This window comes from Triticum urartu, chromosome 3A (genome assembly GCF_056163025.1).
Source record: "Triticum urartu cultivar PI428250 chromosome 3A, HENAU_Tu73, whole genome shotgun sequence".
NCBI classification, from domain to species: Eukaryota; Viridiplantae; Streptophyta; class Magnoliopsida; order Poales; family Poaceae; genus Triticum; species Triticum urartu.
Genome location: NC_141875.1, coordinates 569779544 through 569804089, shown reverse-complemented (window position 1 = coordinate 569804089; position 24546 = coordinate 569779544). Strand labels below are relative to the sequence as shown.

At 45.6% G+C, this 24546-nt stretch overlaps 2 protein-coding genes across 3 annotated transcripts; one reads left to right on the top strand and one right to left on the bottom strand.

The window, feature by feature from the left end:
• Positions 1–3062: 3062 nt before the first annotated feature.
• LOC125548751 (cytochrome P450 704C1-like) lies at positions 3063–5066 on the bottom strand. Of its 2 annotated transcripts, none has more exons than XM_048712297.2 (5): positions 4752–5066; positions 4404–4619; positions 4024–4314; positions 3564–3893; positions 3063–3455 (listed from the first exon to the last, which is right to left on the bottom strand). In XM_048712297.2, the coding sequence occupies exons 1-5, from the start codon at positions 5064–5066 to the stop codon at positions 3063–3065; spliced, it is 1545 nt and encodes a 514-aa protein (XP_048568254.2). The 2 variants fall into 2 exon arrangements, with proteins under 2 accessions (XP_048568254.2, XP_087373040.1); XM_087516914.1 differs by having other exon boundaries at positions 4036–4314.
• Positions 5067–18397: 13331 nt separating this feature from the next.
• LOC125545147 (uncharacterized) lies at positions 18398–23520 on the top strand. Its single transcript, XM_048709027.2, has 8 exons — positions 18398–18762; positions 19553–19697; positions 19773–19923; positions 20007–20132; positions 20213–20293; positions 21852–22044; positions 22137–22407; positions 22965–23520. The coding sequence occupies exons 1-8, from the start codon at positions 18586–18588 to the stop codon at positions 23168–23170; spliced, it is 1350 nt and encodes a 449-aa protein (XP_048564984.1). The 5' UTR covers positions 18398–18585; the 3' UTR covers positions 23171–23520.
• The last annotated feature ends 1026 nt before the right edge of the window (positions 23521–24546 follow it).

The following is a 24546-nucleotide window of genomic DNA, read 5'->3' as shown; positions in this document are numbered from 1 at the left end:
ATAAAAATAGGACTTCTGCCAGAGCTTCATCGACTGGATCAGCGGGATGGACGGGAAAAGATTGTTCTCGCTCGCCCGCCTCATGGCAATGAAGGCTCCGCAGGGGGCGGGCACGCCCGCGACGATGGTGCCGAGCTTGCTCTGGAAGAATTTCCCCCAGAGCTCGAGAGTGGGGAGAACCCCAAGAAAGCCCTCGCACAGGGTGACGAAAGCCGACAGCAACATCACCGCGTTAGGCGTGAGGTGATGCGGCTGGAGGTGGTAGAATTCGAGGAAGGCTCGAAGGAATCCGCTCGCCGGGAGGCCGAAGCCGCGCAGGCAGTGCGAGCAGAAGATCACCCGCTCGCCCTCCTCCGGTGCCGGCGAAATCTCCCTCGTCGGCGCTTGACGAACCCGCACGAAGTTCTCGCCCGGCAGGCGCCGCGTCCGGCGGAGGAACTCGACGTGGTCCTCATGGACGTTGGAGCCATCCCACGAGCTCGACAGCGCCATGGGAGCAGTGCGGCGGGGAGCAAGACGAAGCAACGGCGGAACGGCGCGGCAAAGGTTTGCTGCGGCGAAGAGAAGAAGAAGGAGGGCGAGAAGGGGCGGAGTGAGGGAGAGCACGCGAGCCTCTGCCACTCCCCCTCCTCCTACTACTTATAGACCCGCGCGGCGGAGCCGAGGAGGCGCGGCGTGGGGGAACGTGGGGATCAACTGCGCCCACTCCCCCACGTCCCGCGATTATTGTGCCTTGATGGCAGAATAAAACCGCCGCGGGAAGGCGAGCGGTCCATGAGGGCCGCAGAAGATCCGCGCGCGGGCCGAGGCCTACGAGTGGCGGGCCCGGGCCTGCGGCGGCGTCCCGTCGCGCGCGTGCGTTGGCAGGATTTCCTTGCCAGGTGGCCCGCGGAATGGCGCGCGGTCAGCTCGCAGGGCGACCCGCGCTCCCACCTACGAGAAACGAAGCTTTCCGAAGACGGCGCGCACAAGCAAAGCCGGTCCCTCAGGATAGGAAGCTGACCTAGCTTCTCGTCCCTTTGTCAGCCTCGAAGCTCGATCAGCTTCGGGGACTACTGTCAGAGTAAATAACCATGGGTAGCCTAGCCGGCTCCCCCTGGCCCTTCTGAAAAAATTACGAGCCGATCCGGCCCTCAAGAAACCAAGACACGGGGCCGCCTTCCCCTTGCCGGCTGTCTCCCAGGCCGGCTATCGGAAGGCGGCCCGACTTCAGCCCTCATGAAGAAAGCCACGGGAGGGCCGGCTCCGAGAAGCCGGCCGCGAGAAGGCCGACTCCAAGAAGCCGGCTCCCATAAAGCGGTCAAGATCGTACCCTCGAAGTCTGCATCCACATAACGGCGATGTGACGGGGCGTGGCTACAGTGAAGCCTGCCACCCCCGAATCGCGGAGCACGCCTGGCGCAGTGCGCCGTACGGCGCGGCACTGTTGCCACGTTGACCCTGATGTCATCCACGACGGGCTGCCAGCGCGGCCCATGGGCGGTGGGCCCCTTCGGGCAGAGAGACACCCGAAGGCGGCCAGGCCTCCCCCAGTCGGCCCAAGATAGAGCCGGCTCCCCACAGCCGGCTTGCCACCTACCTCGAAGGAGACGCCCCATTAAGGAGACAAGACACGGTGAGGCTACAGCGATCACCCGCCGGACGGCGGCACTGTAGCCACGCCCACCTCGGCGAAGCCCTCGTCACCAAGATTGAGCAACAGTAACCAGCCCCCGACAAGGCCCTGGACAGTGGGGCCTGCCTGTCGACCAAGGAGCCAGCAGCCGGCGGGCCCCAGCAGTCGGCGCAGAAGCCGGCGATTGTAGACACATATGGCTGGGCCCCACGCCCAGCCGGATTACCATTGTACCCCGGGGGGTAGGCCTATATAAACCCCCCGGGACACCCATGCAAAGGGTTGATCCCTGCTAGTTTTAGACACCACATAGGGAGGAGAAGAGAGCGAGCCGTGCCCTTCTTCCTCCTCTCGCCGAACAGCTCAAGGAGCATCGTGTAGCTACTTGTTCATCTAGTGATCATGCGGAGACCCCGCAGAGCAGCAGTAGGGGTGTTGTCTCCATGGAGAGCCCTGAAGCTGGGTAAGATTCGCCGGCGTGCATGTCTTCGCCTCATCCCGTTTCCAGACACCGGCGACGTCTTACTGGCTCCCACAATGATAAGCCACCCGTTGGCATATGTCGCACCTACCACCCGACATGCTCGCATGGCCTTGTGGCTAGGCAGTAGTGGTAGACGAGAACGTGATGGCGCACATACAACTGGACGACGGCAACCTTCTGATCTTTCTCAGGATGACCACTGGTGTACTAGAGGTCGAAGCCGACCACTTTGTACTTGTCATCCTCAGCAAGCAATCGCTCCATGACGTTGACGGAGTCCTCCACCACGGCCGGGTCGATGGTGTACACCACCAAGAGGTCCCTAGTCTTAGTAATTAGTATACGCCATGTATTTGTTGAAGCAACTCTAGATGGTCCAACACATATTTTTATTTGTATATAAATTTTGTAAAATATGTTTCAATTGAATAAACTTAAAAAGATGATGGGAATCAGTTTAATAACGGAATACATTAATATACACATATATATTGCAAAAAAGGTTTATGTACTCTAAAAAAGGTTAATGTGCTTGAAATAAAATATTCATCTCATATTCAAAAAATATTCCTGTATACAGAGAAAGAATATATATTCAAAAGGTTTGAATAATTCTAAAAAGTTGCTCATAAGTTTCAGAAGACTATGTACTCCTTCCGTTCCTAAATATTTGTCTTTCTAGACATTTCAAATGACTACTACGTACGGATGTATGTAGACATATTTTAGAGTGTAGATTCACTCATTTTGCTCCGTATGTAGTCACTTGTTAAAATGCCTAGAAAGACAAGTATTTAGGAACGGAGGGAGTATTAAGCAAAAAAGAAAGTTTCAGAATATGTAGAAAAAAAAAGCTATTTTCACAGAATATATGTTCATGAGGATCCAGTTCCATGTCCGGACTTCGGACTAAGGTTCAGTACTTGAGACGTTCAAGCGTGTCTTTCTTGGGTACAAACGTGGCTATATGATGCATCTGGCCGTAGCCGTAAGATGGAGACCCTGGTCGATGTAGAGCGTGATCATGGTCCTGTAGTTGACGCTGGCGTACTTGTCATGTAGCTCGAGCACAAAGAAGCGGAGGAGCACAGCCGCGAAGATCTTCATCTGCCTATACGCGAATTCCTTTCCCAAGCAGATCCTTGGACCAGCCTGGAAAGCTGTGAACTTGAAAGGGCTCTCCGGCAGGAACTCGCCGCACTCGTCGAGCCATCTTTCGGGCCGGAAGGCAATGGCGTCCTCGCCCCACAGCCGCTCCATCCGGCCCATGGCGTAGGGGGCGTAGAACACGATGTCTCCCTTCCCGACGCTGAAGCCATTGGGTAGAACGTCGTCTGAAAAGCACTCCTTGTTATCCTGAAAAACCCACAAAAAAACAGATATCATCACTCAGATCCGCAGTTACAATCGTACTACATGGAATCCCAACAACTCGTGGTAGATGGATTAGATGGATGGACTCACCAACGGGAGAGAAGGGTACAGCCTCAGCGTCTCCGTTAGGGCGGCGTGCAGGTAGTGCATCTTGTTCAGCGCTTCCTCGGTGAGGCTCCGGGAGTAGTCGTCGATGGACGACGTGGCGTCGCCGGCGCCGGCAGCCTCCTTGCTTATCTTCTCCTGGACCTCCGGGTGCTTGCACATCATGTAAAGGAACCAGGCAAGCGCTCCGGCGGTCGTGTCCTTGCCGGCCATGACTATGTTCAATATGATGTCTCTCAGGTACTTGTAATCCACCTTCCCGGTTTCGCTGTTGGTTGCCAGTATGAACCTGGACAGCAGATCATCCTTCGACCCCTGTCAAGCATCAACGTAGATGCAGGTGAGAGCACGTTAGATTACAACATTGATGTAGTAGTCTTACAACAAGTTGATGTAGTAGTCTTACAACAAGTTGATGCAGGTGAGAGCACGTTAGATTACATACAGTGCCGTGTGCCTTGCTGCCGTCCGACATCTCGTCCGCCCTGGCCCGGATGCACTTGTACACGAACTCGTCGACGACCTTGATCCTGTGCCTGAGCGCCGCCTCGGCGCCGACGTTAAGGAACCTCGACACCTTCCAGAACGCATCGACGTAACGTAGCAGGATGAACTCGCTGGCGTCGTCGAACGCCGCGGCGAAGCGGCTCCCCTCGTCCGACCCCGACAGCGTGCCGAGGTCCACGCCGAAGGCGATGGTGAAGATGGAGTCCATCGTCGCTTTCATCAGCAGGGCCTGATCCAAGAAACATATATACACATGTCGGCAGTGTTAGGTTAGGTCACAGGATGGTCTTGGATTTAATCAGAGCCAGCCAGGTTGACCTGGAAGTCCATGGGTTGCTTCGCGGCTGCGTTGCCGGCGACGATATGCGCGAGCTTGGCGGCGTTCCGGTTGAAAACGCCGCCGCTGAAGTCCCGGAGGGCCCTCGTCGAGAAGTCGTAGCTGGCGATCTTCCTCTGCTGCTTCCACTTGTCGCCGTCCACCGCGAAGATGCCGTCTCCGAAGAGATCGCCCATCTTGTCGTAGTTAGACGCGCCCTTTTAATTGTGTTTGTTCAGAATATATGTGAGCAAGTATCCTGACTCCTGAGCTACTAATCATTATCTTGATCATCCTTTGAGCGTCAACTTATTTCGGACGGAGGGAGTAGTTAGCAGCTACTTGTATACCTTGCCGTAGTTGGCGAAGTTGGTCCTGAGGATGTGTTCGACCACCGCCGTGTCGGACGTGTAAATCTGCCTCCGTCCTCCCGGCGCGAGCAGCCGGAACGTCGCGTGCTCGCGGAACAGGTCCGTGAAGTAGTCGTGCAGCCGCCGGAGGTGATATACCTGGTGGAACACCGTTCCGACCACGGGCGGGTACCGCTGCGCTCCGGCGGCGCCGTGGCGGACAACGATGGTGGCAAGGTACGAGCAGATCGCTAGCACGGCGAGGCCGGCAGCCACCAGCATGGCCGGAGAGCACTCTGGCATTCCCGTCGCCATAGCTACGCACTTGCTCGCGTGTGTGTTGTGAGCTGAGCTGTGCGGGTGAGTGTGACTCGGCCTGCCAGCCGGCCGGGGCTTTTAACTATTTGGTGCCTGCTATGTTCCATTTCAGCATTAGTTAGTAATAATACATCAGCACAACGCATACATAAGACGCACAAACTAGTACTCTCACCGTTCCTAAATATAAGTCTTCGTAGAGATTTCACTATGAACCACATATGAATGTATATAGATGTATTTAGAGTGTAGATTCATTTATTCCGCTCCGTATGTAGTCTATAGTGTAATCTCTACAAAGACTTGTATTTAGGAACGGAGGAAGTTCATCTCCAGTTTAATATAATACGGTATCATGTCATGATACTTGATCATCTCTTTTCCCCGCCAGCCAATGATAGGACCACACGTAGATCATCGGATCCCCTCCTCCCGTCCAGATCCCCTCCTATCGTCCTCCTTCCCTCCGCCTTCCGTCCAGATCCCTCCGCCTCCCGTCCACCTCTTCTCCAGACCCCGTCCACCTCCCTCCGGATCCCCTCCGCCTCCTGTCCGTCTTCCCTCCCGTCGTTGCTGGATCCCGACTAGGTAAAGCCCGTGCGGGGGGATGATTGCGGCGGTGGGGCGTCCCTCCGTCGTGGCTTGGAGGCGTGGCTGTGACGATGGATCTTGAGTGGGCTCCTCAGGACGAGGTGTGTGTGGCCATGGCACCGGTCACGCAGCGATGATACCTCCTCTACCTTTGGTTGTCTTCATCATCGTTCCAAAGAGATTTGGCCGGTGGGTGTTGCCTCGCGGTGGCTTCCCGGCGACGGATCAAGTGGAGGAGGAGATGGTGACCTAGCTGCTGAAGCGGGTGAGGATGCCACCATCGTCGGCGGCGCCCGCGGGTGTTGTAGCCCTTGTTGGAGGCGATGGTGGGGGCGTCCCTCACTCCATTGTTTCCGGGGGAAAATTCAGATTTGGAGGAGGCTACCATTGACGGCGGCGCCCGTGGGTGTCGTAGCCCTCGTTGGAGGCCTTGAGGGGCCTCCTGGATCGGATGATGGCGACGTCTTCGTCGTCACCCCCATGGGGGCATCATTTTTGGAGACATTCATCGGCTGGACGGACATGTGGACGGCTTGGTGGTTGAGCGTCGGTAGGTGGTGGAGTGGTGCTTCATCGTACACATTGATGGCGGCGGATCTTGGCGGTGTGGCGCGGTGGAGTCTCGGCATCCGATGGGTGGCAATGGACTCATGCAGGAGGACGACGCTGTCTGGCGTAGTGATGGCGTCGACGGCAAAGAAGCCTGGCATTAGATGTTAGGTGTTGGCGCGATGTATGTTTGATATTAGGCTCGGACATTCGGCACCCCTTCACGGGGATAGAAGTAGCGACATGTGTTGTCAAGATGGTGACTTTAGATTTACTGATGTATTAGCTTTGTAAGGACTTTGTTAATAATTAACAAAATAGCTGCATGCGTCACCAGATACAGAAGCCGGGAGTACATCCTCATTTTCACGTCCATTGTTACCGGTCTTACTAGGTTTTGACTTAGTTAACCGGGCCAAGTCAACTTCACGTCCATTCAGAAGTTGTATAGTATCGTGATTAAGTAAGAAGTATGATTGTTCGCATAACATAATTAATTAAAGAGTATGATGCAAGTGCAGGCCGCTAGTGCTATATGCAATTGGTATACATATAATTATAAATGTTTCTTCTTCGTGAAATGTAGTCTATGGGCAACTACGCTGACTCAACGATGAATGTGTGGCAAGACCTACCCTGTTACGTATTCTTCGAGACAATTGGAGCCAAGGTATTGAATACCGAATGTACCTTTTTTCTCATGGGAGGGTGAGATCCTCGGTTGCCATGGTAGTCGGGTGCGTACTTTTCATTTGCATGTCCGCATCCACTGACATAAAAAAACAAAAATTTCTTTTTTGCGAGATAAAGAGTTTTATTCTAGGGTAATAGGTTACAATCGAGAGGTAAAAGGTTCTCTATACATGGCGGGCCACTATGTAGCCATACATCAGCAATACTCTTCGTACGACTATAAAAAGCCAACCGATCTGCGATCTTATTTTGCTCACACTTAATTTTCATAGGAATAAACTCTCCATTCACCATAAGATGCTTAATTTCAGCTACCAAATGCTCATAAGCTGATCGAGATAGGGCTCGCCCGTCAAAGCCGACAATGCTTCCGAAGAATCTAATTGAACGACAATAGGCTCATTACTATGCTGCACCGCCAACGCCATTCCTTGCATCAATACATGAAGTGTAGCGACCAGACCTCAAACAGTCTGATCTCTGTGCTCCGGTGTCATTCCTGAATCAGTAATGCAGACACCACACAGTACTCGGAGGATTTATAGCAGAGTAGCAATCACACATTTATTACATTGAGTGTCTCAAAAGAGAACTTATTATAATAAATATGGCTTAAGGCCATCTAATAACGATAACAGCGGAAGGCTTGGAAGATAAGTGAGTCCATCAACTTCAACGACATCACTGAGTATAGAACCACGACCTAAAAACTCCTTAATCGTCGTCTGAAAAGTCTGCAACATTAATGTTGCAGCTCGAAACGGGTCAGCACATGGAATATGCTGTCAATGTAACACATAGAGAGTAATGGTATGAAACAGCTATACTATATGCATATTTAGCTGGTGGAAAGCTCTATGGTTACAGTTTTGCGTAAAGCCAACTTTTCCCTACTTCAAAGGAATAAATTTAATTACTATCATGGTGGTTGTTAAACATTGAGAATGGTTGACAGCATTCTCAATCCTAATTAAGCATCATCATTAAACATAACCCAACAAAATTAATTTAGAGTAACATGTTGAGATTCACATGATAATCTAAGTACTAGATACTCAAGATGTCCATAACCGCGACACGGCTAATCATGATTAGTTTATTACATTCTGCAGAGGTTTGCGCACTTTTCCCTACAAGACTCGATCGCCTCCGTTTGGTTTCTCGCACTACATGGTGTTTGAGAAGACGGATAACCAAGACATAGTCTTTCAGAATCGCTAGCACCTTACAATCGGGTAGACCGTACCACCTACATCCCCTACATCTGCTAGTCTACTACTGTAAGAGTTCACACAACTTAGTCAACTATGCTAGAGCCCATAATAGCTTGTGGCTGCACACGGAAGTTTCTAGCATGAATAGTCTCATGATCCCTTTGAGCCTGGGTGGCGGTCCAAAAAAAAACAGGCAAGTCCTGGAATACCCAGGTGCCTCAATCCACCCAGATGTGTGTTTAAGTTGCCACCTTAGATAAACCATTAATTAACAATCTCACATCTGTCATGGATATCACTCACCCAATCCACGTCTACTAGCTTAGCACGACATAATAAGCAAACGTAGAAGTAACTCCCAAAGGTTTGATAGTAACAGGTAATAGGTACTACCTCATCTACTTCCCCTCTCACAATTTAATTAGATCCTAATCATGCAATGTGTGAGGATTGATCTAATGCAATAAAACTGGGTAGTAGAAAGGTATAATCAAAGTGTTACTTGCATTGCTGATGATCCGCGAAACCTAACGATTCGAAGTAACAAGCGGCGCACTCCGGTTATTCTATCGCAGACAAACAAACAAGTATACAATAAGTACTCATCTAATGCACAGATAAAACTCAAATAAGAGATCTAACCAGAAGGTTCAACTTAAGAACTCCGGTTGGCAAAAAGAATCAAATCGAACGAAACAACGAAAGTCAAACGGTGAAAGAAAACAACTTCGTTCTAGTAATCTGGATCTAGGGCAAATTTTACAGTAGCAAAATCTTGTTTAAATTGATTAAACGGATAGAGGGTTTCGAAACGAATCTCTAGGCGCTTGAATCGCCTGATTCCGATAAACGAGCGAAAAGTTATACTAAAACGAAAATCGGATCAGGAATCGCGATCAGAAAAATCACGGATTTAATCCGAGAAAAAGAAAAATGACGAACGCTCGCTAGAACGAACGAACGGACGAACGCTCACTATTTAAATAAACCGAAAAAACCGATCTATTTAAAAAAACCGAAACTAAAAAAACCCAACAAAAACCGGTCTATTTAAAAAAAAACGTTGGCACGGAAGTCGAGGCGGCAGTGAACCTCGGCGGCGCGGCGCGTGGGGGCGAGCGGCGGTGGTGCGGGGCTCGAGGGCGGGCGGGGCTGGCGGCTAGGGTTTCTCTCGGGGGGGCTGGGCCGGCTTATATTGCCTAGTCAGGCCGGAGTCCTAGTCGGACACGGCCCATAGGTCGGTTCGTTTTTTTTTTAAAATTATTCCACTCGGAAGAAAAATAAAAAGAAATACTAAACGGACTCGAAAAATTCCGAAATAAATTTTCACGGGCTTCTAAAATCAAGCCGCACAAGGTGAATATTTATTTGAGACCTAAATGCAATTTTGAAAAACGCACATTTTTTCTAAATTGAAATAAAACACCGAAAAACTCCGAAATAAAATCTTATTTGATTTTATTATTAAATCCTCAATATTTCTTTATTTTGGAAAATTCATTTTATTCCCTCTCTCATATTTTTGTAATAGAAATAATTGATGATAAAATAAATAAAATCAAATGATTTCATTCTCAAAATTTAAGAAAACTCAAATATGAAAATAACGAAATCCCCAACTCTCTCCGTGGGTCCTTGAATTGCGTAGAATTTCTAGGATCAACCAAAATGCAAAATAAAATATGATATGCAATGATGATCTAATGTATAACATTCCAAATTGAAAATTTGGGATGTTACAAACCTACCTCCCCTTAAGATGAATCTCGCCCTTGAGATTCGGATTGGCTAGAAAATAGGTGAGGGTGGTCTTTGAGCAAATCTTTCTCTCGTTCGCAAGTGGCTTCATCCTCCGTGTGATGGCTCCACTGAACTTTGCAAAACTTGATAACTTTGCTGCGAGTGACTCGACTGGCAAACTCGAGGATCTTAATTGGTTTCTCCTCGTAGATCAAATCGTTATCCAAGTGAATCGTTTCCAAAGGCACTGTGTCTCTCTCTCAACGGTATATCAGCCATCTCCGCGTGACATTTCTTTAACTGAGAAACGTGGAACACATCATGAACTCTTGACAATCCTTCGGGCAATTCCAACTTGTAGGACACTTCTCCCATACGCTCCAAAACTCGATATGGTCCTACAAATCGTGGTGCTAACTTCCCTTTAACTCCAAAATGCTTTGTTCCTCGAAGTGGAGATACTCGAAAATAAGCTCTATCTCCAACTTCGTAAACTGTCTCCTTGCGTTTAGAATCTGCATAACTTTTCTGTCTGGACTGGGCTACCTTGAGCCTATCGCGAATCAACTTCACCTTCTGTTCAGACTCTTTAATCAAGTCAGGTCCAAACAACTGGCGGTCTCCAACTTCGTCCCACGATAACGGTGTCCTGCACCTCCTTCCGTACAAAGCTTTGAAAGGGGCCATCTTTAAATTGGTTTGATAACTGTTGTTGTAAGAAAACTCTGCATATGGCAAATTATCGTTCCAACTAGATCCATAATCTAGCGCACAAGCTCTCAGCATATCCTCCAAAATCTGATTGACTCTCTCGGTCTGTCCGTCTGTCTGTGGATGAAAAGCTGTACTGAATTCTAACCTGGTTCCCAAAGTTTCGTGCAACTGCTTCCAGAACTTTGAGGTAAACTGGGTTCCTCTATCTGATACGATACTCCTTGGAACTCCATGCAAATATACGATCCTGGTCATGTATATGTTTGCCAACTTAGCACTGGTGTAAGTGGTCTTTACTAGGATGAAATGAGCTACTTTCGTCAATCGATCAACTACAACCTAAATCGAGTCATAGCCTGAACGAGTCCTGGGCAATCCCGTGATAAAATCCATGCCTAGCTTATCCCAGTTCCATTCGGGTATCGGCAATGGTTGTAACAATCCTGCTGGCTTCTGATGCTCTGCCTATACCTTCTGACATACATCACAAACTGCTACATACTCCGCAATATCCTTCTTCATTCCGGTCCACCAGAAAATATCCTTCAAATCCAAATACATCTTGATATTTCCTGGGTGAATTGAATACGGTGAGTCGTGTGCCTCTTGCAAAATCAACTTCCTGATCTCCGGGTCATTGGGCATGTAAACACGGTCTTCAAACCATAGGGTGTCGTGCTCATCCTCACGAAATCCTTTAGCTTTTCCTTTTCTCAGTTTCTCCTTTATAGTGACAATCTCTTTGTCAGCTTTCTGAGCTTCCCTGATTTTATCCATCAAAGTTGACTGAATCTCCAATGCAGCTACATAGCCTCTCGGAACTATTTCCAAACATAGTTCACGAAGATTTTCTGCTAACTCCTTGGGTATTTCTCCTGTCATTAACGTATTGACATGGCTCTTACGGCTTAATGCGTCACCTACTACATTAGCCTTTCCGGGGTGATAATGCAATTTCATATTATAATCCTTGATAAGCTCCAACCATCTTCTTTGTCTGAGATTCAACTCCTTCTGTGTGAAAATGTACTTCAAACTCTTATGATCCGTGTACACCTCACAATAATTTTCAATGAGGAAATGTCTCCATGTCTTCAATGCATGCACTACGGCTGCTCACTCCAAATCATGCGTGGCATAATCCAACTCATGAGGCTTCAGTTGTCTTGAGGCATATGAAACAACTCTCCCTTCCTACATAAGCACTGCTCCAAGTCCTCGACGTGAAGCGTCGCAATACACCTCATAATCTTTGGTCTGGTCTGGCAAAATCAACACTGGTGAGGTAACCAACGTTTCTTCAACTCTTGGAAACTAGTCTCATATTCCTCTGTCCATATGAACTTGATATCCTTCTTTAACAACTCAGTCATAGGCTTCGCAATCTTTGAGAAATTCTCAATAAATCTCCGATAGTATCCTGCGAGTCCAAGAAAACTCCGGATCTCTCCAACTGTTGTTGGGGCTTCCCACTTGGTCACGGTTTCCACTTTAGTGGGATCAACTGCTATACCTTCTCCAGATATGACGTGTCCGAGGAACCCTACTTCCTTCAACCAAAACTCACATTTGCTGAACTTGGCATATAATTGATGTTCTCTGAGCTTTCCAAGTACCAAACGCAAATGCTCCTTATGCTCCTCTTCATTCTTAGAATAAACCAGGATATCATCAATGAACACTACGACGAACTTATCCAAAAACTTCATAAACACTTTGTTCATCATGTTCATAAAATAGGCAGGTGCGTTAGTCAGACCAAATGACATAACGGTATACTCATACAGCCCATACCTGGTGGTAAAAGCTGTCTTAGGAATATCCTGTTCTCGAATCTTCAACTGGTGGTATCCTAATCGCAGATCGATCTTGGAAAATACCTTAGCTCCTTGCAATCAATTAAACAGATTGTTGATCATTGGTAGTGGGTACTTGTTCTTGATCGTTACTTCATTCAATCCTCGATAATCAACAACCATCCTTAACGATCCATCCTTCTTCTCCACTAGAAGTACTGGCGATCCCCAAGGTGAAGAACTTGGGCGGATATATCCCTTATCCAGTAACTCCTTAATTTGCTTCTTAATTTCCACCAAATCCTTTACTGGCATCCTATATGGTCTCTTTGATATTGGCCCTGTGCCTGGCAATAGCTCAATCAAAAACACAATATCTCTATCCGGTGGCATGCCTGGCAACTCCTCGGGAAATACATCAGGGAAATCCCTTACCACTGGTACTTCCTCCTGCACAACTCTTGTTAGGCAATTTACTTGAGTCCTCTTTGACACATGCCGGGATACATACTTGATCCTTCTCCCTTTTGGGGTGGTAAGCAAAATTGACTTACTAGCACATTCAATATTCCCTTCATACTTTGATAACCAATCCATGCCTAATATCACATCCAATCCTTGATATTCCAATACTATTAGGTCTGGGGGAAAAACATAGTTACCAATGCTTAATGGTAACCGATCACACCATAAACTAGCCACATACTCTGCTCCGGGCGAGGTTATTAACATGGGTGACCTAAGGGCTTGGGTTGGTAGGTTATACTTATCCACAAATCCCTTTGAGATGTATGAATGCGATCAACAGTATCAAAAAGAACGAGTGCAGTAAATGACTTAACCAAAAACTTACCTATTACTGCATCAGGCTGAGCTTCAACCTCCTCCACGCTAACGTGGTTCACCTGTCCCCTGTTGAAAGGGTTCGGCTTCTTCTCAGAACTTCCATTGCCATTTTGGCCTTCAGGACATTCATTGGCATAATGTCCGGTCTTCTGACACTTAAAGCAAGTGACTTGACTTAGGTCCTTCTTGGCTGGGGTTGAGGGATTGGTGCGATTCTGGCCCTTGCTTCCTCCATTCCCATTACCATTCCTGGTGCCATTGTGATTGTGCGAGCTACCTCCTCCATGGGTATGCTGAAAATGTCCTCCTGGTCTAGGGGTAAAACGTGGCTTCTGCTGAGCTCCTGAATTGTACTTTCCTTGCCCATACTTCCTCTTGCGGTTCTCAATCTGCTGTTGCTTCCATTCAATCATAAGAGCACGATCTACCAACTCCTGGTAGTTGTTGAAGGTTGCTACCATCAACTGCATGCTCAACTCATCATTCAGTCCTTCCAGAAACTTCTCCTGCTTAGCTGCATCCGTAGCGACGTCATCTGGGGCATAACGTGCTAGCTTACTAAAGTCCTCCACATACTGGCCAACTGTCCGTCCTCCTTGGCGTAAGTTGCGAAACTCACGCTTCTTCATGGCCATAGCTCCCGCTGAAACATGTGCAGTACGAAAAGCCTGCTGAAACTGGTCCCATGTGACAGTGTCAACTGGAAAAGTGGCTGTGAAATTCTCCCACCATGATGCCGCGGGTCCTTCTAGCTGATGTGCGGCAAACTTCACCTTCTTCGCATCTGTGCATCCTGCTGTGGTCAACTCCCTAGCTGTCTTGCGGAGCCAATCATCTGCTACTATCGGCTCGGTGCTGCTGGAAAACACCGGCGGATTCAGCCTAAGAAAACGAGCTAAGTGGTCAACAGGTGGTGGTGGTGGTTGTTGTTGTTCCCCTGATTCTGATTCTGGACTAGCAACTGCATCAATGTGTTCTGCTGCTGGATCAACTGGGTGAGCTCCGGTGGAAAGGCAAATCCGGGGTCACGTCTCGGAGGCATCTAAGGGTTTAGAAAAGATGAGATATAAGAATAAAGGGGGTCTAAAGAGAAAACACTACCCATATGCACATGAGGCAAAAACAAACAATTCACTTCAATCAATCAAACAAGGGCATACAATCGATCTAACTATCGTAAAAGTGCTCGGACTACTATATTTACATGGTGAACTACTACTACTGATGAGGTGGTCTACTAGAAATATTTTTCGGTTGCAGACTCCATGATATCTGCTCCAGCTTCATCAACATAGTCATCATCGCTACTATCTGGTTCCGAGTCGGTGCCGTCGATGATGATGTAGTCTTCCGGGCTAATCTCCTTGGGTTCTTCGTCTTCATCTACTGGTGTAGGGTCTCCCATAAATATTCCAATCTTCTTGATTAGGTCGTCATTCTTCTCCACCAATACTTCAATTTCCTCTTCATAATCTTCACGTGTAGTCTTGAGTTCTTCCTCCAGTTCCTTGATTCTAGTCTTTGCCTTCTTCAGATCTATCATGTCGGCGCACATCTGGTTCTCCTGTCGTCGAATGTGCTGATTTAACTCCTGGATAAAAGCTGCGATTGATCTATCCTTCCTGGTGCTGATCATCTCCCAGTGCTCATCTCGGCGCCCACAAATCTGGTAGATAGTATCCTTGAGATCATTGCGGTAGACTTCTCCAATGCGTCCCATGGCGATGTGAGCTGCCATGCTCTTTCCTATATTCCAAGTTGGTGCATCAAAAGAAAACTCTATGGGCTTAGTGACTGGCAAGAACGTCCTTCCTGGAACTTGAACTTGAATCATCCAGCGCTCTTCTTCAGGTAAAGTGGCGTTGTAGGTTCCCGTGAAGCTTGGTACTCCTATGTTCAGGTATCTAGCGACTTCCTTCAAGTGTCGTCCAAAGGGTGTATCTTTATCCAGTTGTGTGAACTTGTTCCTTGCATCCGCCATCCTAAAGAGTAGAAAAGATGAGAGGTCAGAAGAGAAGAGAGTGAATAGTGATCTAGGTCTCTAACTTAGTGGTCATGTCCTACAGTCAGCGTGTGCTCTAATACCATCTCTGTAGCGACCAGACCTCAAACAGTCTGATCTCTGTGCTCCGGTGTCATCCCTGGATCAGTAATGCTGACACCACACAGTACTCGGAGGATTTATAGCAGAGTAGCAATCACACACTTATTACATCGAGTGTCTCAAAAGAGAACTTATTACAATAAATATGGCTTAAGGCCATCTAATAACGATAACAGCGGAAGGCTTGGAAGATAAGTGAATCCATCAACTCCAACGGCATCACTGAGTATAGAACCACGACCTAAAGACTCCTTAATCGTCGTCTGAAAGGTCTGCAACATTAACATTGCAGCTCGAAACGGGTCAGCACATGGAATATGCTGGCAATTTAACACATAGAGAGTAATGGAATGAAATAGCTATACTATATGCATATTTAGCTGGTGGAAAGCTCTATGGTTACAGTTTTGCGTAAAAGCCAATTTTTCCATACTTCAAAGGAATAAATTTAATTACTATCATGGTGGTTGTTAAACATTGAGAATGGTTGACAGCATTCTCAATCCCAATTAAACATCATCATTAAAGATAACCCAACAAAATTAATTTAGAGTAACATGTTGAGATTCACATGATAATCTAAGTACTAGATACTCAAGATGTCCATAATTGGGGACACGACTAATCATGATTAGTTTATTACACTTTGCAGAGGTTTGCGCACTTTTCCCCACAAGACTCGATCGCCTCCGTTTGGTTTCTCGCACTACATGGTGTTTGAGAAGACGGATGACCGAGACAAGCGCTAGCACCTTACGATTGGGTAGACCGTACCACCTACATCCCCTACATCTGCTAGTCTACCACTGTAAGAGTTCGCACAACTTAGTCAACTATGCTAGAGTCCATAATAGCTTGTGGCTGCACACGGAAGTTTCTAGCATGAATAGTCTCATGATCCCTTTGAGCCTGGGTGGCGGTCCAAAAAAAAACAGGCAAGTCCTGGAATACCCAGGTGCCTCAATCCACCCAGATGTGTGTTTAAGTTGCCACCTTAGATAAACCATTAATTAACAATCTCACATCTGTCATGGATATCACTCACCCAATCCACGTCTACTAGCATAGCATGACATAATAAGCAAACGTAGAAGTAACTCCCAAAGGTTTGATAGTAACAGGTAATAGGTACTACCTCATCTACTTCCCCTCCCATAATTTAATTAGATCCTAATCATGCAATGTGTGAGGATTGATCTAATGCAATAAAACTGGGTAGTAGAAAGGTATGATCAAAGTGTTACTTGCCTTGCTGATGATCCGCGAAACCTAACGATTCGAAGTAACAAGCGGCGCACTCCGGGTATTCTATCACAGACAAACAAACAAGCATACAATAAGTACTCATCTAATGCACATGTAAAACTCAAATAAGAGATCTAACCAGAAGGTTTAACTTAAGAACTCTGGTTGGCAAAAAGAATCAAAACGAACGAAACAACGAAAGTCAAACGGCGAAAGAAAACAACTTCGTTCTAGTAATCTGGATCCAGGGCAAATTTTACAGTAGCAAAATCTTGTTTAAGTTGATTAAACGGATAGAGGGTTTCGAAACGAATCTCTAGGCGCTTGAATCGCCTGATTCCGATAAACGAGTGAAAAGTTATACTAAAACGAAAATCGGATCAGGAATCGCGATCAGAAAAATCGCGGATTTAATACGAGAAAAAGAAAAATGACGAACGCTCGCTAGAACGAACGAACGGACGAACGCTCACTATTTAAATAAACCGGAAAAACCGATCTATTAAAAAAACCGAAACTAAAAAAAACGATGAAAACCGATCTAATTTAAAAAAAAAGTTGGCACGGAAGTCGAGGCGGCGGCGAACCTCGGCGGCGGCGCGGCGCGTGGGGGCGAGCGGCGGCGGCGCGGGGCTGGCGGCTAGGGTTTCTCTCGGGGGGGGGGGCGGGCCGGCTTATATTGCCTAGTCGGACCGGAGTCCTAGTCGGACACGGCCCGTAGGTCGGTTCGTTTTTTTTAATTATTCCGTTCGGAAGAAAAATAAAAAGAAATACTAAACGAACTCCAAAAATTCCGAAATAAATTTTCGCGGGCTTCTAAAATGAAGCCGCACAAGGTGAACATTTATGGGACCTAAATGCAATTTTAAAAAACGCACATTTTTCCTAAATTCAAATAAAACACCGAAAAACTCCGAAATAAAATCTTATTTAATTTTATTATTAAATCCTCAATATTTTTTTATTTTGGGAAAGTCATTTTATTCCCTCTCTCATATTTTTGTAATAGAAATAATTGATGATAAAATAAATAAAATCAAATGATCCTATTCTCAAAATTTGAGAAAACTCAAATATAAAAATAACGAAATCCCCAACTCTCTCTGTGGGTCCTTGAGTTGCGTAGAATTTCTAGGATCAACCAAAATGCAAAATAAAATATGATATGCAATGATGATCTAATGTATAACATTCTAAATTAAAAATTTGGGATGTTACATGAAGTTCCGCCTCTAAAGCATCATTGCAATTAAATAAACACCGGTATGCAGCAAAGATCATACTCCCATCACGTCTTCTGAGAATTATACCAGCCGCCGTTGAACCATCAGACATGGAAAACACCCCATCAAAAGGTTAGTGGCATATCCATAGTTCAAGAAAATTTGGTGGCAAGCATCAAATATCTGATATGGATAGTGTCATAGACATAATTTTTCCTATTATTTATAAGAGCATATAGAAAAAAGCCAAAAACGTATTTCATAGACAGAATTTTGTTTTTTTGTAGGCACATACGTAAAAATCAAATGATTTTTCATATGCTCGTGTGGAAACCGTATATGTTTCCATGGATTTTTTCGATTTTTTTAAAATTTAAAATATCACTTTTGAATTTTTTTCCTTCAAAATACCAAGCTCCTGGAGCTCGGGGAGCTGGGGCTCCATTGGCATTTACCGCGCACGATGGCCTCTGTTCGGCAGTTTGATAGCACGTGTTTTCCACCGTTGGATGGACACGGCACGGCCCAGGCTACCCCCGCCCGAGCCCGACACCCCCTTCCACGGAGCGGAGGCCCTCATTATTACAGGCGACTTTTATAGGAAAGCCCCCGAATTACCTCGGATTCCAGGATACCCATTCGGTGATACCGCGAGGGGCGTCCAGCTCCGGCTCGCTTCAACCCTAACCCCCTGCCCCCCTCCCCTCCCCTCCGGCGAGATGCCCACCGGCGCCTCAGCGTGACGCGACCCCTCGTCGGCGGCGAGGAGGGCGAATCGGGGGCGGCGGAGGGTGATTCGAGATGGAGGCGAGGCCTCGGCCTTCCGGCGTGCGGAGGGTGACCGCCAAGAAGCGGCCGAGGCCGGATGCGTCCTCCAACAGCGCGCGGAAGCTGCAGCGCCGGGAGATTGCCGCATTCCCCGAGCGCACCTTCGCCGCCAGCACCACGCGGGAGCGGTTCCGCAACATCCAGCTCCAGGTACGCCTTTTGCCCGGGTGTCTCCCTGTCAATTGTGGGCGTCATTGGCGGTGCCTGGCATGGGTTGGTGGTGGTTTAGGGTTTAGGAGAGGGTTGCTTAAAGATCTTTACTTTTTCGGATTGCGGGAGGGTTTGGAACCAGGGATGTGATTTATGAGTGCTAGGCGAGGAGGAACTGTGGCCTGCGGTCATGCTTAACAGTTAACAGGAGAAAATTTAGATTTTTGAACTACTTGTTTGTACAGCCTTTTTCTTGTGCGCCAGCTTCACTTTTGGTTAAGTAACTGTCTGACTGAGCTGTTAGGGTGCATCCTGGAATCACATCAATAGCAGTGTATTGGATGACACTAATAGGAGAAAGGATTACTTCTTGGTGTTGTATTCCAATGTGTCGACGCCTTGAACGGCCATCACTGGGATAATTTGGTCTGTATAGGAGGGCATCTTATAATTTGATGAAAAAATTTGAACTTGGGCCATGAGGCCTCGCTTTGGCATTTCAATTTCCCAGTCTTGGAAAAGGATAACATTTCAGGTAACTATGAGAACATGGAAGTCATGAATAGGTTTCACAAGCTACATTTCAATGGCTGATTCAGTTAGTCTGCTCACTCACTCTATTTTGAGATTAAACCTTGACCAGTGAAGTTTGCTACCGTTCACTCACTCAGTTTTTGGCGCTTAATGCTCAGCGAGTGTTGAATTGCCTGACAGTGTGAATCTGCCAGTGACATGCCACATGCTATCTAGGATTCTTGATTTGTTTTATTTTTCTCATTCTTATTTGTAGGAAGAATTTGATACATATGATCCTAAGGAGAACAGTTCGCTACTACCTTACTTGAGGAAGCGGTCTGAAATTATCGAGATAGTTGGAGCCCGTGATATTATCTTTGCTTTATCACAGCTGGGAGTATGTGCTGCGTTCAGTAGAGGTACGCCTGTTTTGAGCTTTTGTTAATGACTGGTCCTGGTTCAAACTACCATCCTTATATTCTCTTTGTTTCCAGTGACAAACCAGCGGATTTGCTTTCTGAATGGAAGTCCAGATGAAGTCATCCGTAGTTTGTTCTATAACAAGAACAATGACTCTCTTATAACCGTATCAGTTTATGGTTCTGAAAATTTCAGTGCTTTAAGATGCAGGACAACTCGAATCGAGTGAGTTGACTTCCTATGATCCTGTTACACCGCTAGCCTTCTACTTTTGCCATATTATAGCTAAACAACATTTTACTCTCAAGGTATATACGCCGTGGAAAGCCAGATGCTGGTTTCCCTCTTTTTGAGACAGAATCGTTAAGGTGGCCAGGTTTCGTGGAATTTGATGATGTAAACGGAAAAGTGCTGACTTACTCTGCTCAAGACAGGTGATTGAACTACCTACCTTTCTAACAGGAAGAAAATATACTTTGTTCAAATTATGACACTGTGTTCTCATTTGAAACAGTACTTACAAGGTGTTTGACTTGAAAAATTACACACTTCTGTATACGATATCTGATAAAGATGTTCAAGAGATAAAAATCAGGTAAGGAAATCTCTCTTTGTTTGTTTTTCTAATTTACATTGTTCACATTGTGCAATGATCCTGTTCTTGTTTCTATGTCACCTGGCTGTTCTCGTGCAATACTGACAGAGTATTTTTGTTTGACATCTTTTTTTCCTCATATTAGAAGTACAAGTACAAGTCACCCCTTTACGCTCAATTTGGGGTTGCTGAACTGTGTTGTGCTGAACTTATTTTATAATCTGCTGTGAGAAAGTAGGTGTGGAGATAGACAAAAGTTGATTAACCAAACAGTCAATGAAATAGGCAAAAGCTGGTTAGGCAGACACGAGTATCGTAATTCAACGTGATGGCAAACAATGGCCTTAGTCCACGTAGTGACTGCACAGTACATTGGTCTGAATTCTATATTAATCTGGAGACCATATTATATGTGCAACAATTCTGTTCCAATGTTTCTCCTCTCACCTTCAATCTCATATATGTTCTAGGACGCAAATTTTTTAGCAAGTTAACTAAGAAAAAGAAGCAAAGAGCAGTAACCAAACACCCAATTATCTCAGCAAGCAGTAACAAAACACCCAAGGTCTCAGAAAGCAGTAACGAAACCTTAAATTATCTAAAAGCAGTTCAACCCAACAGGACTATCATAATCAATGCTAAATGGATTCTAACTTCATGGCTGAACGGTGAGTTGTCCTCTTTTGTAAGAGATACTTATGAGTTATGACTGCTTTGATTCTAAATGAGCTCTTGTATGAAACCAGCAATAGAAGATGGCACAGTTATAACTTGATATTGTTGGCACATTTAGAAATGCCATTCTCAATCCCTACCCGTAGGTTATGATAACCGAGGTTTCAAGATAAATATGTGTGGTTGCACTAGTGCTTCTTTGTAGAAATGATTGTCACTACAAGCCACGATTGACATAGCATATACCATATCTCTTGCACTATTTTGTGCAGCAGCAACAGGGTACCTTTCATGTGAATTGTACCACGTGAAACGGTATCATGGACGGTTTAGAGGATAACTCAAATGCATGGCTTTTCTTGTTCCCCAAATTAAGTTAGGTTTGGTTGTTATCTACTAATTGCATCCAAATGTCCATTAGCTATCCATTGTTTGGGGCTGGACTGTATATAAGCGATGCCAGCATTACCTCTCAACAGGAAACAATAAAGAATAAACAAGTACTCCCTCTGTAAGCTAATATAAGATCTTTTAGATCACTAAAAGATCTTGTATTAGTTTACAGAGGGAGTAATTTTTTCCTCTAGTCTCCTGTCTTCTCTAAAAAAGCCATGCTGCTGAACTGCCCTGGTGGCTGTATTTATTACGTAAAGATCTAAGGACCATCACATGTGCATTATGTTTGCTTTATGGAGAAGCTAATAGTTAGCATGTGGGGATGAGAGAATTGTTTCTTTGCGACTTCCAAGATGGGATTAGTGTACCTCTTTTCTTTCAAGAGAAGTTGGACACATTCAGTTTTATTTCTTGTGCACATTTCTATTCACGAGGAATTGCTCACAAAATTAGTTATAACTTATTGCTTCTTGTTTCCTTCTCACAGCCCTGGTATAATGCTATTGATATACTCTAGAAAAAAGGGCTATATTCCTCTTGAGATTCTTTCTATTGAAGATGGTAAGCGCTTGAAGTCATTCAGGCATCTTCTTCATCGCAACAAGAAGATCGATTTCATCGAGCAATTCAATGAAAAGCTTCTAGTTAAGCAGGATGGGGAGAACCTTCAAATTCTTGATGTAAGCATTTGGCCTGTATTATAGGTCGTGGGAAATAAAGCAAACCAATTTTCTATTTCTTATTTGTAACGAACTTCTGTGCAATGCTGCAGGTAACAAACTCTAAGATAACAGAAGTGAGCAGCAATGAGTTTGTGACTCCATCAGCTTTTATTTTTCTGTACGAGATGCAGTTGTTCCTGACCTTCCGTAATCGATCAGTATCAGTTTGGAATTTCCGTGGTGAACTGGTGACATCCTTTGAGGATCATTTGTTGTGGCATCCTGATTGCAATACAAACAGTATTTACATAACTAGCAACCAAGACCTAATTATCTCTTACTGCAAAGCTGAACCGGATGATCCATCTTCAGAAGACAATGGTAAACTTTAAACTTTCTGGTGCTTCAACATGTTCTGTTGAAATGTTGATGTGTTTAATTGCTAATTGATTTGTTATGGTTGCTAATCCTTCCTGGCAATGCATTTACCTTTATCCATTATACTCCTCATGTTAGACTTAGTCGCAAGCACTGTCAGTTTTCTCTTTGACGGGAGGCAGTGTTCCCGAGCTTTTTAGTTTTATATAAGTTTGATGATTCATGCATGCAATTTCAGTGCTGATCAAGTGTGTGTCACCAAAGTTTTATCTCTCCGTTTTAAAAGTCAATACAAACGCCAGAATAGGTGTTTATTTCGAGTAGCTGGTAATCACTTGATTTTGCGTGTGATGCTTTCCATAGATTCTCTACTTAGTAAGAAAGATGTGTCAGGAAGCATGTTGATGGATGCGCACGTTGCCTAATGTGCCTTTTTGTTTTGAAGTCATGTTTTCAAATGTATGCTCGAAGAAAATCTGCTCTAACTTGCTGCCTTAGATACATGGGGATGATGTATCTATCCCTGCATGATCTTATTTGTACTTTGCATCCTTGTGCAGCCTGCTCTATAAACATCAGCGATATATTGACTGGGAAATGCATGGCCAAGATAAAGGCAGGGAACCTGTGCAAACAGAAGTCGTCGAAGTTCCTGTGTACGCCTCTAGAGGCCCTCGGCGACATCACATCTCTGTACTACGATGAAGAGCGTGAGGAGATCATCACCGGCAACCATCAAGGCCTCATCCATGTGTGGTCAAATTAACAGCTTGGTCCAGTGCAGGCAGGTTACATCAGGCATCAGGGGATCCTCGTTAGTATATTTAGCTTGTAGTGGCACCAGTTTAGTGGGCAGCCTGACCTAGCCGTGGGTATCTTTCGCCGCATGGGCCTTCATGTTGGGAATGTTTGTGTATAGTACTGTAGCTCATCCATCGCCAGCCTCTTAGCTATTTATCAGCTGCCGAGTTGACATTTGTCATGTGTTTTTTGGGGGATCCGTGTAGCTTTAGGAGATGCTTATCATAGGGGCATCGAAGAGGGAAGGTTTCGGGTGTATCGCATGTAAGCATTATTGACCTTTAAGCTATTTATCCGATTCTGATTTTGGAGTGCTGTTCGATGTGCAATTTTTGTGAATTCCTCTTTAACATTACTTGTTATATGTGATGATCCCAAAGGTCTACAGAATGCCCTAAGAAAATGTTGGCATTGTTTTGAGCACCTCCTGTCCCTAACCCTAGCTGCCGCCCAAAGGTCTAATCCGTGCCACCGCCTTCTCTTCCTGTCCGATGGCCTTGGCAGCAGAAAGAGGAGAGAGGGCCTGTCTGATTTCTTTTCTTTTTCTTAGGTTTTGTTTTTGTGGCGGCGTACACTAAGGTGGCGGCGACGATGTCGTGCTCCAATAAGATCTCTCTGTACCTCGGCGACGTTTGATCTGGTGTCATTGAAGGGCTTAACAGAGGTAAGTATTTTCCTCAGTTATAAAACCAAGATTATCAATCTAATAGAACCAAATAACACTATGTAAATAGCACGTGTATACAAACAATAAATACTTGCAACCCAACATGTAAAGGGATTGTCAATCCCTCAACGGTATTCAGATAGATTAAATTATATGAGATTTAATAAATAGATCTAACTAAAACACACAATAAAATAAATAAAATAAAATCGCGGCAAGGTATTTTTGGTTTTAATATATGATAGAAAATAGATCCTGGGCCATAGTTTTCACTAGAGATTTCTCTTGAGAAAATAATATACGGTGGGTAAACAAATTACTGTTGTGCAATTGATAGAAAATCAAATAATTATGGTGATATTCAAGGCAATGATCATGTATATAGCCATCACGTCCAAAATTAGTAAACCGAAATGATTATGCATCTACTACTATTACTCCACACATCAATCGCTATTCAGCATGCATCTAGTGTATTAAGTTCATGGAAAAACGGAGTAATGCATTAGGCAAGATGACATGATGTAGACAACTCATGTATGAATAAACCCCATCTTGTTACCCTTAATAGCAACGATACACGCGTGTTATGTCTTTTTCTGTCACTGAGATTGACCACCGCAAGATCGAACCCATCACAAATCACCTTTTCCCATGGCAAGATAGATCAATCT